Source organism: Gobio gobio (assembly GCF_949357685.1).
Source record: "Gobio gobio genome assembly, chromosome: 10".
Classification (NCBI taxonomy): domain Eukaryota; kingdom Metazoa; phylum Chordata; class Actinopteri; order Cypriniformes; family Gobionidae; genus Gobio; species Gobio gobio.
In genome coordinates this window covers 52,694,039-52,711,158 of record NC_137116.1, presented here as the reverse complement: position 1 = coordinate 52,711,158, position 17,120 = coordinate 52,694,039, and the positions used below count along the sequence as shown (strand labels likewise).

The window sequence follows — 17,120 nt, the reverse complement described above, 5'->3', positions numbered from 1 at the left end:
GATGTTTTTAAAAACAAAAAACAAAATGATTAAAAAAAAATTGAATCGTGTATTTTTAATGTAAAAAACAAAATGATGTCAAAATGTCAGTTCAAATGACAGTTGGTTATTTAATGCTTAAATGCTTAATTTATTCCAATTTAACTAAACTCATTAGATTTTAGGAGACTAAATCTACTGTAGATTTAGTCGACTAAAATCTTATGATATTTAGTCGACTAAAACTAGACTAAAACTAAAAACAATTCAGGTGACTAAAATATGACTAAAACTAAATCAAAATTTGCTGTCAAAATTAACACTGGTATGTTGCAGATGCGAATGTGTCCGTCGGAAGGACAGCAGGGAGCCATTCAGGCTCAGTCGACTGTGGAGAGTCTGCAGGTGATAGTGACCCACCCATCTCCATGTGCCACGCCCGCTCTCAGCCCCCAGACGCCCTCTGGCTCAGCCACTGCAAACACGGTGAGAATGGCTTATTTTAGGCAAAATCGTCAGTCTTTGATTGCTTTGTGACATTTTTACAGTCATGCTCATTATATTTGCTGTCAATCTCAGCCTCGAAGTTCTGATAGTGTCAAAATAGCATTGCATTCATGCAAGCCCTTTTCCCAATGAATAAAATCAAGTCCCACACAAATGTTGTTTGTTGCACTTGAAAATGTCACAATATGGAAGTAAAATGGCTACAAACTATTTTTTTCATTGAAGCACTCATTGTAGCCTCCTGATGGGGACACTAAATATTCAACTATATTACTGATCAGCTCATTTCAATTATCATAAAGTCATAATTAAGAGATAAAATGTAGAAATTATGATTTTAAAAGTCCTAATTATTAGATAAAAGGTCAAAAAATATGATTTTAAAATCATAATAGTGAGATAAAGTCGAAAATACAACATACTAAGTCATATTTATAAGATAAAATGTTGAAATTATGATTTTAAAAGTCCTCATTATTAGATAAAAAGTAAAAAAAAGTCATTGTGAGATGAACAGTTGAAATTAGGACATTAAAAATTCTGAGATAAAAATTAAATTTTTGGATTTAAAGTCAAAATTATGAGATAAAAAGCTGAAATTAGATTTAAAAAAGTCTCAATTATGACCAAAACACACACTAAGACATTTAAGAGATGAAATCATGCTTTTTTCTCTGTTTTTTTAATGCGCTTTTATTTTTTTGATTCACAATTATAATAATAATATTTACATTATTGTTTTTACAACAGAAATTAATCAATCAAAAACTTACTCTAGCTTTTCATCTAAAACAAAATTAATTTCCTATCATCACTGTAAAACTGCTTTGAAGCATCTGTGTTGTGAAAAGCGCTATAAAATAAAGGTGACCTGACCTGATCAACATGGCATTGTTAGACAGATTTATAAAAGATTATTCATTATGATTCCTGGAACATACCTAAAAATCAGCTAATCAGCTTGCAATCCAGCACCCATGTTAAATACTGATATTATTAAGACATCTGGTTATTAAATCTAGGGTTGGGAATCGTGAGAAATTTTCCGGTTCCGCCTAACGATTCCGGTTCCGATTCCGGTTCCATTAAAATTATTAAACAAATAGTGGTAAAGGAAAAAGGCACAATACGCAACTCAAACAATCCATTTTGTGTTTATACTTGCTCTAAAATTAATTTACAGGTTGGCAATGTCAAAAAAGTCCTGTACTGTACATATATTACAGTATTAATTAAGCCATTCTTGCAACACATTTTTTTCAAATGAACACCTCTGAAATTGTCTTATTACATTTTATCTCTCTGTCTCTGAATAAAACCAAGTTATAAATTATATTTATTAGTTATATTTATTAATTAGTTGTATATTAATTTAATAGTAATTCAGTTATTCAGTGAACTTGTAAATAATAAATTGCAATTCAGCATTACAAAGGTAATTGTGCCTAAACGCTTACCTAAACCATGGTGACTCAACGGTTGACAAATATATATATATATATATATATATATATATATATATATATATATATATATATATATATATATATATATATATATATATATATATATATATATATATATATATATATAGGCCTTTCACTATAAATCTGGTATAAGCCCTGAGGCACTCTGTGCTGTAGCAAATGTTTTGTCAAATTGCTAGTGAAGCCTCCTTTGCATGTTATTAACTTTTCACATGTGTTACATTTTGCTTCATTATCATTCATTCTTTGGAAATGAATCCATACTTGTGACTTTCTCTTCGCCATGCTGGTGGTTAACGAGAAAATATCTGACGCAAAACCGTAAATGTGTAGCGCGAGGGCTTTCAGTGCTGAACTGCTGCACTCCTGGAAGCGGCAGGCAACGTAATTAATATTCATGATGAGGTGAGCCAGGGTTGCCAGGTTTTTACAAAAAAAAACACACAATTGCACAATCGCTTCAACCCGCGGACATGAAACACAGCCCGCGGCAACAGTGGAAAGTGGGAAAGCGGGAAAACCACGGACTTGGCAACACTGGCTGTCACTCGCTATGAAAGGATACGCTTCCAGCGCTTCGCACACACATTGCACCAGAACCGTTTTCGGAACCGAAACTTAGGAATTTCGCGCGGTTCTGGTATTTTTCAAAAATCAGTTTCGGTTCTGCATAAGAACCGGTTCTCGGTTCCCAACCCTAATTAAATCATATCCATCAATCCCACAGAATGCTCAAGCACAGAAGAGCCAGAGTTTGGGTGACCCACCACAGATCTACTTGTCGGATCCCAGCTCTCTGACCTCGCTTATTCCTCTGGCTCATGGCGAATGTGTTGTCAACCCTTCTCAGCCTGTGTTTGTGGTCATAAAGCCTCCTCCTGTCGGGTTGCCCAAAGAGTCCAATCTCCCGCCTGAGGAAGAATTGCTGGAGATTGTCGATCTGGATGAAAAAACAGATGTTGAGGTGTACAGACATGTCACAGTCATTTATAAATTATTCAGTGTATAAAATCCCTAAAAAGGGGGAAATTATGTTTGGTTGGAATGAAATGCAAGAGTAATTAATTTATTTTATTTGCCATACTCAGCCGGTGTCCACAGTGCCAGTCCCTGGAGATACAGATGCCCCAATCCCTGAGGATGCCCCATCACCCTGTGTGGAGCCAGTGGCTCAGCCGGTTGAAGAAGGGGAAGTGGAAGAGAAACCGGAGTTACCTGGTTAGTCAAAAGTTCTGGTTCATTAAAAAGACTTTGAGCTCCGAATAGCTGGTGATGTGCAAAGCAGCTGTCTCTTTTTAGTGTTACTACATACCACTGAATCTTTTTGTAAGTGCTAGCTCATTCCTTAATATTTTAGTCTCAGGGACATCAGATAAACTCCATATTAATACTTCATGTTGCTTGGCATCCGTAAACAGCCTGGTGTTAAGATAATTAAGTGCTGTTTTGTGCTCATTGCTCCAGTCTTCAGTGTCACATGATCTTTCAGAAATCATTCTGCATCTTTACTCTAACTGCCCACCATGCTGTCTGTAATTAATGTTTGTTGCCTTTGTTTTTCATGTTGTATTGCAAATGTAGTGCGATTTGCAACTGCAATCGCTCATTACTTGGACTGGGCAAATGTCCACTGTCCGTCTATGTGTAAACTGCTTGTTATTTACTGTTATTGTGGAGCGTCCTTGAGCTTGGGAAAGGCGCTATATAAATTAAACTTATTATTATTATTATTATTATTATTCTAATATGATGATTTGCTGCTCAGAAAACATTTATTATTATTGATTATGTTTAAAACAGTTTCCATGATAATGTTTACAGGATTGTTTGAAAGTTCAAAAGATTTATTTGAAATAGAAATCTTTTATAACATTATAAATGTCTTTACTGTCACTTTTGATCAATTTAATGCATCCTTTTCCTTAAAAAAATCTTACTAACCTCAAACTAGGGATGCACTGATGTATCGGACGATTTTTTTCAACCATCGGCTATAGCATGAAAAAGGCCGACATAAACCGATGGTTTATTAAAGCTACACTGTGTGATATTTTCCCCCATCTAGTGGTGAAAAGGTAACTCCTACGGTTGCCGATTTAGTCCAAGATTAACATGGCTTCCAGTTCGACCTCGTCCACATTCGACACGGTGCCATTGAGTGTTAAAACACAAAAGGCGAAGCTTGAATTTACGGGTATGTCCCTCTTTGGCTAATGTACTTTCAAGATGGAGGGGCAACATGGCGACCGGCATTCGAACCCCTCACCCGTATGTATTTTCAATGGCATATTATAAACTTACGAGAATACTTTATTACTTGAAAGAAGTAAATATACATTAATGAGCACATATATTTTTGAAAGAACTAAGTGTTTTTAGCTAAGAATAAACAAAAAAAGTTACACAGTGTAGCTTTAATGAACTGCGTGAAGGTACTGAGCTGTATAATGTCTACTGCATAATGCAAGATTATCATGTAATATTCCTGCTGCGCTGCTGTCTGTGTTTTTAAATGTTTATCAAACAACAAAAGACCAACAAAATAATAAATCGCTCCCTACTCTTGACTAAACTTTCATAAGGATTAATTTCCGCGATGCGGACAACGCAGACAGAATCCAGTCATAAAAATGAATTTACTGCATAATGCGGAATGGCACGAAATTTGTTTTGATGAATAAATAAAACGTTGGTCAGTCACTTAAATCAAATCACGATATATACTAGTGTCTGTGAATATTAAGCCGCAAAAAGACAAAGGATTTAATATGAATCCTGCATGTGTCTCCAGGGCTCCAGACTAAATGGTCGCATTTTGCGTCCTTTTTTTCCTGCTGGTGCGACTGAATTTGTTTGGAGGTCGCACTGGTGCAACTGATAAGAGCTGCCATTTCTGTTACATATGAGAAACATCAGACGGCAAACGAAACGAAAGCGTAAAGGAACCGCGCTACTCGTTTGAGCTCGGAGCAATAATAGACATTGCAGCGCGAGCTCATACACGGGCCGATCTCGATCACATGACACCGTTACTAAACAGCGCTGGAGATCCAGTGAGAAAGTGTTTGAATTCACCTCAGTATTAATAACATCGCTACTGCGAGACCTAGAGGAAGCATTTGGTGCAGAATTCTCTGATAAACCACAGATATCAGAGCAAACAGCTGACGCGGAGACCAGGAGAAACATTCGGAAACATTCAGGGGTTTCAGTCCACAAATCATAAACATTCACCATGGATTTAGTGTAGTAACACCCCATGGTATTGTGGAAGAAATGGTCAAATGTTTTTTTTTTTACATTATTCATCTCAGGGTTCGTACAACCTTTTGAGAGTGAAATTCAAGCACTTTTCAAGTGTTTACACTTTTTCCACCACTTCAAAGCTCTAAATATTATCCAATTTTAATATTATTTTTAGTGTGATGATTTTTAAAACTAAAAGTGTAAAGGTGCTGGCCACTTTATGGCAAAAAAACAACAAAAACACTATAACCAGTAGGGGGTGGCATAGGAGCACTTATTTGACTTATTAGACATTTCCACTCCTTAATATATGGAAAAAAGTAGGAAGTCTCATGAAAAACCAAAACTTTTCTTCAAATTGTGACTGGATTACACAGAAAACAAGTAAAGAGTGTTCCTTTTAGTTCAGTATGATACTATAGAAGAACAATAGTACATTTAATGAGAGTGGAATATTTAAATGTTCCTTAAAATTAGTTTTTTGCTCATTACTGTTGTTAATAAAAGTTATTTTTTTCTGCATAACAATTCAAGCTAAGCGCTTCACTGTTAAATTTCCAATAAACAAACATGTACTATTATTAGTAACTGCATTTATTAACAAAACAATGCAAAACAATAGTAATTTTATGATTAAATTAACCTTATGATAAATGTTCCTCCGCTGGTGCCACTGCTCTCAAATGTTAGTCTGGAGCCCTGGTCTTTGTGAATGAATGGAGCAGACGTGCAATTTCATTTAGCCTACCTCTCTCTCTCTCTCTCTCTCACACACACACACACACACACACACACTGAAACTCGCTGTGTTTTTCAGCCTCTGCCACCTCAATATGAAGACATGAATGCATCTCCATTCACTTCATGAGTATTTTACCGTTTCATTCGACAAAATCTATCGTCATATCATAAACACACACACACAGGTACTCGAAGCATATGGCAACCCGTCAAAGTAATTGTGACAGGATTAATGTTGTACAGGAGAGCTATCTCAATGTAAAAATAATATATGCATTTAATTTATACAGTGAAGAATATGCAGTGTTATTTAACATTAAACCTACTTAAAAAGCACAGTTTATTTCATATTTTCTGTTGTGTGTATATATATATATATATATATATATATATATATATATATATATATAGAGAGAGAGAGAGAGAGAGAGAGAGAGAGAGAGAGAGAGAGAGAGAGAGAGAGAGAGAGAGAGAGAGAGAGAGAGAGAGAGAGAGAGAGAGAGAGAGAGAGAGTATATTTATATATTTATGTTGGCCTGCTGAATGTTAAAAGGATTCAGTCTTTGTTCATTAGAAATGATTTGATAATGCAGCAATAAACTAGCTTGTAGGCTATAAGTTAATGTAATGGCTTTTTTTAAATTTGCTGATTTAAAACATGATCAAAATAAGAGGGCAAGTGACAAATATCAGTATCAGCCAATAATTGTTTGTTCGGTGCATCCCTACCTCAAACTATTCCAGTAGTGTATTGGTGGAAGAATTGTTTGTTGTGATTAGTTCATTATCAAATGTATATATCTTTTATCTTTTAATTACAAGCCATGCATTATAGTTATTCGACATAGTTATAGGTCAGCAAAGACCGCCGTGTTTAAAAATCAATTGCCAATTTCAGCCCTGCATTCAAAACTGTTTTCAGAGGACACCAATACTGCATCAGCCTCCCTCCCGGAGAGCACACAGGAAGTCCAGCCTCCTAAATCAAAGAAGCCACGTGTGCTGGAGCTGCCCTCCTCATCTACACTGCTGCCCATTGGACTCTCACTGGATAAGGTCAATGCTGCGGTGAACAGCCTGCTGGCCTCTGGCAGTGCCACAAACACCTTAACACCCACAGTCATCACCTCCCATTCCCTGGTGAGCCATCCAGTTTATTATTATGGTTGTTTAAAAACTTGTGCTAACATGTAAATGTACATTTAAAACAGTTAAAAAATGTACTATTTGATGGGATTTAATTGGTGCTGCTTGCAATGGCATTATTAAGCAGCCCTGATTTCAACGCAATGCCCTTTTTTACTAGCCTGACGTCGTCATACTCAATTCTAGTCAGAATATGAGTCTGATACGGCTCCATTGGGCTGTGATTATGGGGCGTGTTTCAACCGAACTAGGAAAGACCTCAAATGGATAGACCTACAACCAATCAGAGCAACGGAGCGACGCATAACGTTAGTTGTCAAATGTCAACAGAACTCAACTGCACTGTGTTGCCAAGTCCGCGGGTTGAAGCGACCCCAATTATGTGATATACAGACCCAGGAATGCAAATTTTAGGACGGACCCCTGCCAAAATAATACATATTTTACCCCCAAAATGCCATTTTTTTCCGGAGAACCCCCCCCCGGAAAGCTATTGGGCTTGTTTTTGGCTAGTTTTGAGTAGCAATTGGGCGGGTTTCGTTGTAAAAACTTGGCAACCCTGTCTGCACGCACGCTGGAATAAGTTACGCTAGAAGAAAAAGATAAGTGTAAACGATCTTTGCCGGTGTTGTAAAAAATAATTTAAGGATACACAGTGTACTTCCCAACACGATCATCATTTCTGAGAAAAATAGTGAAGGTGAATGCATATAAGTTCGTTTAGGATTAGAACAAATTCAACCCAAGCGCCTTTGGTGACGTGGATGATTACGTTACTGTTTATCATCTGTCCATCTTCGTCTAAAGCCCGCCCTGACAATTTCATTGGTCCGAACAGTTTCTGTTCGGGCATAATTACTCCTCTATGGAGAAAGTCCAGACCGAACTGCCCGAGCACAATTGTTGTGGGCGGGGATAAGTTCGGCTGGCATCCAGGCTACTTTTTTACCTCATAGACACAAAGAGATTATTTTTAAGTGACTTGTTAAATCACGGAGCTTCATCATTGTCTTTCAATGGAGTTGTGTTTGGGTGTTGTTAAGAGATTTTTGCCTATGCCATACTTTTATAATTATCAAAAAATAAAAATGTGTTTTTTGTGGGTGGCAACAATAGCATTTGTGCGGTATGAATGGATGTACCAAGCTCTTGTTCACACGGTCTCTATGCGATTTTTAACAAAGCCAGAGAGATACGAATGCTTGTGTTACCAGATAGCCAAGAACAAAGAGGTGACCTTGGGAAATGATTCATACACGCACACACAAACAACCTCTTCAAATCTCTCTCTCTCTCTCTCACCTAGACTCCAGTGCTGTTGACACCGAGTCCGCTGCCATCAACCATTCACTTCTGGAGCACGCTCAGTCCTATCGCTCCACGCAGCCCTGCCAAGCTCTCCTTCCAGGTGAGACTTCCTGTCCACAGTTTCTGTCCACAGCATGGCAGCAGCACACCATCTGTCTCCTCACACTCCCTCGGCTCATCTCATGGCTGAGAATTTACTGTCTGCCCACTCCATAATCATCAAATTCATCATGACATATAACTTTTCTAATTGTCGTTGTACCCGATATCTTATTTACAGAACACGTTTAGCAGACGCTTTCATCCAAAGATACATACACACTGTCACAGAGCCAGTAATATTCATAGCATACAACGGCAGGTTTATTAGGAAACAAGCTGGAGCAGAGGAGAAATGCAGACAATAAAACGAAAATGACTTTTTTCCTCAAATAGTCTTGTGATAATTTTATATTCTGAAATACTATTTGATTTTATGACATGAGTAGGAAATTGGTGTCATTACAGATTGATAAACTCAGACATAAAAAAACACGTTTGAGGCTCTCTGCCTTTTATAAAGCTGCACCGAATGCCAATTCCTCTGAATCTTTTTTCTTCAGACACAATCTGACATTAGAATTTCCTTGCCATAGAAAATCATCTCTTGAGCGGACGGCATCACAAGCTGTTTTTGTGAACTCTCCGCTCCCCCGCCGTGTTCTGGCTAAAAGACTAAGAAGCTGAGCTTGTGAGGCGGCTGATTATATATTGTTCATAAAAACACAGCATCACTGAAATATCAGTTTAAATGAATAGATTTTATAATTCACAAAACATTTTATCTCCTAAATGGCAGTAAAAGTTCTTAGTTAAGATTTTTTTCTTAAAACATATTCACAAAGCTGCAGAGACCAGCTTTTACTAAGGAACAGAGAGAAGTCTTAAAGGGATAGTTCACCCAAAAATTTAAATTAGCCCATGATTTACTCACCCTCAAGTCAAACTAGGTGTGTATGACATTCTTCTTTCAGACGAATACAATAAGAGTTATATTAAAAATGGCTCTTGGCTCTTCCAAACTTTAAAATGGCAGTGACTTGATGGTTCATTTTTGAAGTCCATAAAAGTGCATCTATCCATCATATAACTGCTCCACACAGCTCCAGGGGTTAATAAAGGCCTTCTGAAGCGATGCGTTTGTGTAAGAAAAATACACAAGTCGACTTGCGCTAAAAGAGTGACCCCTGATGTGATGTACAGGAGCATCTCAAGCTTTGACGCGTCTCGTGGATAGTGCTGGGAAACAAACTCAAGCCCCTCTTCTCTTATATCGAAATCCTCCGCCATTTCTCTTTAAAGATTCTCGTTTTAGACTCTAATTCATGACCGGTGTTTTGTTTTGCTCTATCCTCTGCGCTTCTGTGTTCATCAATCCGCATGTGTCAAGGGTTACTCTTTCACCATAAGTCGACTTGTGTACCGCTGACTGCCAGAAGTTAGTTATTTTAGTCTATAAAGTTTTAAATATGTATATTTTTCTTACACAAACGTGCCACTTTGCTTCAGAAGGCCTTTATTAACCCCTGTAGACGTGTGGAGCAGTTATATGATGGATATATGCACTTTTATGGACTTAAAAAACGAACCATCAAGTCAATGATATTATTACGTTTGGAAGAGCCAGGACATTTTTAATATAACTCTGATTTTATTCGTCTGAAAGAAGAATGTCATACACACCTAGGATGACTTGAGGGTGAGTAAATCATGGGCTAATTAGATTTTTAAATGTTTAAACAGCAACACAAAGTGAAACAAATGTAGACTCTAGTTCAAATGAGTGAAATTATTTGGTAGTCTGAACTCCGGAGTGGGTACCAGATTTTCGGTCTAATGGGCCCTGGTTTGTGAACCACTGCATTACATGGAGTATTTATTTTGTATACTTGTATACTTGAATGCAAGTTTTGAATGGGTGAGAAAAGTTTCAAGCCGTTGCAAGTAAGCCAGCGATTCCCACACTTGTGACCACACATCATTTGAATTATGTCTTGTTTATGTTATTGTTAAATAATACAATAAAAGAGTAACCTACAATTAGGCTAATGAACTGTTATTATTATTACTATTATAACAGTTCATCTCTCCAATTGTCGATAACCATTTTATTATTGGGGCACCAAGGTGCGAGGACCCTCTTGGAATTGCTCCATTTATTATTATTATTATTTAATAATAATAATTTTAAATATTACTGAATTTGGTGTCTTATCAAGTTGCTGTTGGTGCTATTTTTTTAATTGGTTACTTTATTATTATTATTATTCCTATTATTATATCAATAACTAATAATAACAATAAATATAATTATTTATTACTATTACTCTCTTTTATCATAGTGCTCCTTTTTTGTATTATTATTAACAAAATGATTTTCTGGGAATAAGTCTCTGCATTGCAGTGATTTCACCATGTTCTCTTTCGCTTATTCATTTAGTAGATGTCAAATCTATTGTGCTTAATGTTATGAAGGCTTTTGTTTTATTGGACTGTTCCTCAGAAAAGCATGTGAGCATCCTCTGCTGGACAAGAGCAGCAATGCAGAGTTTGGAAGGTTTATACACTGTTAGTTTTACAGGAACATGGGCATTAAACCTAACCCTACCTCCTGTCTGTCTTCGTAGATGTAATTTTTGCATTTTTACTATAGTCTCTTTAAAATTGTCCAGTTTAATTAGTGATCGGTGTCAAGTATCAGTACCAGTTGTGTATTCCAGCTTATTAATGCTCCAATATAAATGTATTACTGTAAATGTGTGCATTGATTTATACTGAAAATGAGTAAAAGCGATCGATAGCAAGCCATAAATGCGGCACATTAAAGGGATAGTTCACCCAAAAATGAAAATTATGATTTACTCACCCTCTAGTCATCCTAAGACATTCTTCTTCCAGACAAACACAATCAGAGTTATATAAAAAATGTCCTGGCTCTTCCAAGCTTTATAATGGCAGCCCAAAATGTGAAGCCCCAAAAAGTGCATCTATCCATCATATAACTGCTCCACACGGCTCCGGGGGGTTAATAAAGGCCATCTGAAGCGAAGGTGTAAGAAAAATATTCATGTTTAACACGTTATAAAGTAAAATATCTATGTCTTCCGGCGGACCGCCTTCCATATTCGACTTACGAAGAAATCGCGACGATGACGGCAAACATAGCGTAAACATATTGAACTGCGAGAGGCGAATACGGAAGGCGGTCTGGCGGAAGCGAAATATTTTACTTTAGCTTAAGTTTTAAAGGGTTAGTTCACCCAAAAATGAAAATTCTGTCATTAATTACTTCCCCTCATGTCGTTGGACACCCGTCAGACCTCCGTTCATCTTCAGAACACAAATGAAGATATTTTAGTTGAAATCTGATGGCTCAGAAAGGCCTCCATTGGCACAATGCACTTTACACTCTCAAGACCCTTAAAAGGCACTAAAGACGTCGTTACAAAGTCCATCTCACTACAGTGGTTCTACAATAACTTTATGAATCTGTGATAATAGTTTTTGTGCGCAAAAAAACCCTAAATAACGACTTACATAGTGATGACGATTTCAAAACACGGCATCATGAAGCTTCGAAGCGTTATGAATCAGTGAGTCGATTCAGCGGTTTGAATCGCCAAAGTCAGCAGTTTGGCGGTTTGACACGCGATCCGAATCATGATTCGACTCACTGATTCATAACGCTTCGAAGCTTCATAATGCCGTGTTTTGAAATCGTCATCACTATATAAGTCGTTATTTATGGCTTTTTTGCGCACAAAAACTATTCTCGTCACTCCATTAAGTTATTGTAGAACCACTGTAGTGAGATGGACTTTGTAACGACGTCTTTAGTACCTTTTAAGGGTATTGAGAGTGTAGAGTGCCATTGTGCCAATGGAGGCCTTTCAGAGCCATCAGATTTCAACTCAAATATCTTCATTTGTGTTCTGAAGATGAACGGAGGTCTGACGGGTGTCAAACGACATGAGGGTAAGTAATTAATGACAGAATTTTCATTTTTGGGTGAACTAACCCTTTAAATAAGGATATTTTTCTTACACAAACTTACTTCAGAAGGCCTTTATTAACCCCCGGAGACATGTGGAGTCTGTTTATAATGGATGGAAGCAATTTTTTGGATAATCCAGCACATTTTTAGGTGAACTATCCCTTTAAAAAAACGTCTTTTAATAGAGTCAAGCTTAAATCCTAATTAATCCCGTGCTGTTATTCTTGCAGTTCCCCTCCAACGGAAGCAATCAGATCCAGATCCCAGCACTGAGCGTGGACGGCCTATCCACACCTGTCGTTCTCTCCCCTGGACCACAGAAACCTTGACTTGCGATTGAATTCATTTGTCTCTTGTCGTGGTGATCGGCTCCCCAGCCAATAGGACGCTGAGGACGACCAATGAAAGACGAGACACTCCATAACATAAGTTCTGCTTTGAGTTGGGCGGAGTCCCTGCTCCAACGACGACTGGACAAGAGGAGTGCGCTCTCAGCTGTCCTTTACGATTGGTTGACGGGAGCAGCCCGGTTCTGGGCTTGATGGTGGGATTTCATAGACTATTTGCTCTTTTGTTTTTCCCTTTGCCTTTTATATGATCATCAACGGTTATTTATTTATTTTCGACGTTTCTTGGTGCATCATGAGATGCACTTTCCAGAATGCTCAGATTGTGAGTTTGGAAACTTGAGATCTCACCTTATTTTTGATTTCTCACCGTAACAGACGAGGTAACCTCTGAATGAATCAAGGCATGAAATGCCGTTTACAGACAGAGCATTGCTTTCTTAAGAACTTCTTTATTTTGTGAAAATGGAAAGCATGCATTTGATATCTGACAGATTATTTTTTCTTTGCCATTACAAAGACACAAATGAGTTTTTAAAGGATATGACACACTGTTGTTTTAAACATTTTGTGTTTTTCCATGGACAAAGGAGTCCATTTTTGCTAAAGAGGCATTGAGAATGCCAGAGGAGTGTGACGGCCATTCCCGGGATTTGAAAAGGTGGAACCAGGGAGGAGAAAGATCTGGAATGTATCAATCTTTTTCTTCTATGAAATCATTCCTTTATTTCAAAACTTTCTTCTTTGTAAATATAAGTTGCTCCCATTCCAAGTTTTTTCGTTATCGTTCCTTCTTATCAAGGAGCCTTTTCTCTGGCAAAGCCGGCAAATGTTTCATGGCGAAGCTTTGCATTTTCATTTTCTTTTTGCGTTGAAGAAAATGCCAGAGGAGACCAAAGACCAGCTGTGTATATACAATCCATCTTAGCATCCCTTTTTCTCTTACGTTTCACATTCTCTTAGTCTCTTTCTCTTGCTGACTTTCTATTTTTACTCTGCCGCATCAAAGGGCTATAAGAACCTTCACACAACCAAAACGCTCTCGTCTGACACTGTATATAACTGATACATCCGACTCGCCAGCTATACGTGTACAGCTCAATAAGCGTTGTAAATAGTCAAAGGCATTTATGCAGCTGCTTTTGATATTGTTAGTAGTTTTGTGCGGCCTGCCTCTTATGCTATGTTCGTCTGATGTGTTAAAATCACACTCACGGTTGTTACCTCAAAGCTGTCAACAGCTCGACGCGTCAAAGCAGGCACGCAAATACGCTGCGACTCTTTCCTACTGACACACAAAGCCAACGATTATTTGCATATTTTCTAGCGCTTGTAGTTCGTGTGTGAAGCTCAAGTTTCCTGTGGGGAAATCATGGTGGTTATATATAGCGTTTCTACAGAAAGCTGTAGTCAGTGTTTATGGACAGTAACTGCCTCCACGCCATCCAGCCTTTTCTATCATTGCATTTGCCCTTGAACCCACGCATAGCACACTTGTTTTCATTTTGGATGGTCGGCGTCTTTCAATTTAGAACATTTCAGCTCTTTAATTTGGTGCTTTTGTCGAGATTTCTGGTTTGATATCTGCGTAATTGTAATACATTCGGGAGGATTTGCATGCTGCAATTGCCTACACGTGTCAGTCCTCTTGCGTTTTGTGCAACTCATGGCTGATTTGTTACGTCCGTGACCAATGCGACCTGTTCTGATCTCAGTGAATGACTGTTTGTTGTTGAGAAAAGCAGTAAATGTACAGATGATGTCACATGGAAGTCGACACGTTGAATGTTTGTTCGAAGGGGCGTTTCGGGAGTTTCGCTAAGTGGCCTGTCAAATTCACACACAAAACTAATTGATTTTCATTGGTGAGTTACTTCATTGGTGAGGTTCTTTTACGCCATGCTTTGGGCAAAATTACAAGCCTGCAATATCAAATAACTCACTGTGATGATGAATTTAGTGATTCGTGATCTTTAATGCAGAGTGTTACAGCTTTCAGCCGTCTTCTCAAGCTTTTCTGGGATTGTCTGTGCCTCTGAATGTCCGTGCAGCTATGCTCTTTCTCTGTAATGCACTGCGAATGCGTTTTAACAGCTGGTGTCTTTGAGCAAGACTCCTCCTCTTCCCCCTGCTATGATGCTGTTGTTACCGTTACCGTACATCAGCACTGATCAATACGGTGACAGCAAACCGTGCACCCTTCCCCGGATTCAACTATTACATAGTGATGACTTCATTTATCCCCAGATGGGTTGTTTACAAACTAGCAGAAATAGCGAGCCATATCTATTTAAAACTACTTCTGTTTTTACAAATATTGAACGAGATGATTTCAAAAATCATTGTGAGAATTGAGACGATATTTAATATTGTCATATTAACGAGCCTTTGTCATGTTGATGAAATCGCTGCCCCCCTTTTAGACGATGAATCTAACGCTGCACGTCTCTGGACCTACAAAGACTGTTTGGGTATTTTAATACCAGGCCTTAAAGTTAGATTTCTGGGAATGTGCAAACTATTTTGGTATTAATCGCTTCTAAAAAACGTTCTTTTTTCTAAAAGTATCCCCGAAAAGTTTTAAGCATTAAGAATATTAATTTAAAAGGTTCCCCTACCCTCGTACTATTCCCTCATTAGAACCGAAATTGTGCATAAATTGTATTTGTGCAAGTTTTAATTGTGCAACAAAACAAAAAAAGTACATGATTGTTGGTAACCAGCATGTGTAAATGTTCTAGTCTCTGAAACCTTTATGCAAATGACATTACATAAAGCCATTTATTGAATAATTGACCGTGGAGTTGTTGGCTGGGACGGTTTTTCTCCTTTATGGAGGAGTCTTTAAATTATTTCCTAATACCAGCACAGATTTCATACCTTGTACAGGTTTCCATCGTAAGATCATTTCAATATTTCTCATTGAGAAAACATGTTTAATGCTTGTTACCTGCTTACGAAGTCACAAATCCAAGGAGATGGAGTTGAAACTATTGTGGCTCAAAACTGTTAAGACGTTTGCCTCATTTTGCTTTTCAAGTTACTGAATTTGAACATCTGCGGTTGTCAGATGCTGTAATAAGTCTTTTCACTTGTTCCTTTCTCTTTGAAATGTTATGTGGGAACTGTTCATGTATTCTGTATTCAATAATGTGTTGGGAAATCTTGCGCTACGCGTGTATTTGTGTTAAAAAACGAAACAAAAAAAGTATGCTACTTGTGTGAAGAACGAATACACGTGGTCCTGAAGGACCCTTGGACTGTTGGGAAGCAGATCTCTGCGGCCTGAGCTCCCTTTCCCGGATGAGAATCACTCTCTGGGGGTTTATTTCATAAAGGGACGGAGAGGCTTTTATTTTTCTGAACTGTCTAAATACTATATTATATGTACTGGAAAGAGACAAAACTATTTTTCATCTGCACATTCTACTTTGTTTGTGTATGTGATAGATATTAATCTTGTTTTCTAAAGACAAAAAAAGACTCGGAACTAATATGAAAATGAATAAAAGGCTATTTTGTTCTTTACGTTGTTTAATATTCAGTTTGTCCGTCTATCTATCATTCAATCGTTCTATCATTCTATCTATCATCTATTTGTCAATGTATCTATTGTTCTGTGTGTGTCTCTCTCTCTCTCTCTTGGTGGAAATACCATACATTTCAATGAATTTCCCTCCCAACCATTCTTTGACAATCTGAGTCTGATGAATCTTGACATTGTCATCCTGGAATATGGCCATGATGCGTCTTCCTACATGGTTATTTAAGGCCATGTCCACACTATGTTTTCGTTTGAAAACGTATATTTTTCTCTCCGTTTGGGCCTTTCGTCCACACTGAGACAGCGTTTTAAGTCAACAAAAACTTAGCTTTTTGAAAACTTCTCCAAAGCGGATCAATTTCAAAGCGCTGTCTTCGCGTCGTAGTGTGGACTGTGAAGACGGAGGTATTTGAAAACGATGACGCATGTTTAGTCATGTGACTCATATTGTACCAATAGATATGAATGTTTATACCCCTATCGTGCCAGTTATGTGCTATTCACTTTCACTTTCCAGTTGCTAAAATTTTATTTTGCACACTTCATATCACAGTCCTGCAGGATGACAGAAAATGTACGCGCATTTGCAGGGTTCGCCAACTCTCACGCATTTGGCATGAGACGCGTGCTTCCAGTCTCACTCTGCCCAAGAAAATCTCACGCCCAATTGCCAAACCTGCTTTTGATATGAAACATAGTCTAAGCTTTTATTAAAAAAATTAAGTTTTAATACGAAATTCAAACCACAATTTCTACCAGACTGTAAACATGTTTTTTTCTGC

At 37.7% G+C, this 17,120-nt stretch overlaps 1 protein-coding gene across 1 annotated transcript in view; it reads left to right on the top strand.

The window, feature by feature from the left end:
* elk1 (ETS transcription factor ELK1) overlaps positions 1–16,322 on the top strand; it is a 34,765-nt gene extending 18,443 nt beyond the window's left edge. Inside the window, exons 4-9 of the mRNA XM_079828003.1 lie at positions 316–465; positions 2,701–2,937; positions 3,062–3,191; positions 6,883–7,100; positions 8,413–8,514; positions 12,678–16,322. Of these exons, the coding sequence (XP_079684129.1) occupies positions 316–465; positions 2,701–2,937; positions 3,062–3,191; positions 6,883–7,100; positions 8,413–8,514; positions 12,678–12,776 (936 nt within the window). The 3' untranslated portion in view covers positions 12,777–16,322. The remainder of the gene's footprint in view (positions 1–315; positions 466–2,700; positions 2,938–3,061; positions 3,192–6,882; positions 7,101–8,412; positions 8,515–12,677) is intronic.
* Positions 16,323–17,120: the final 798 nt, after the last annotated feature.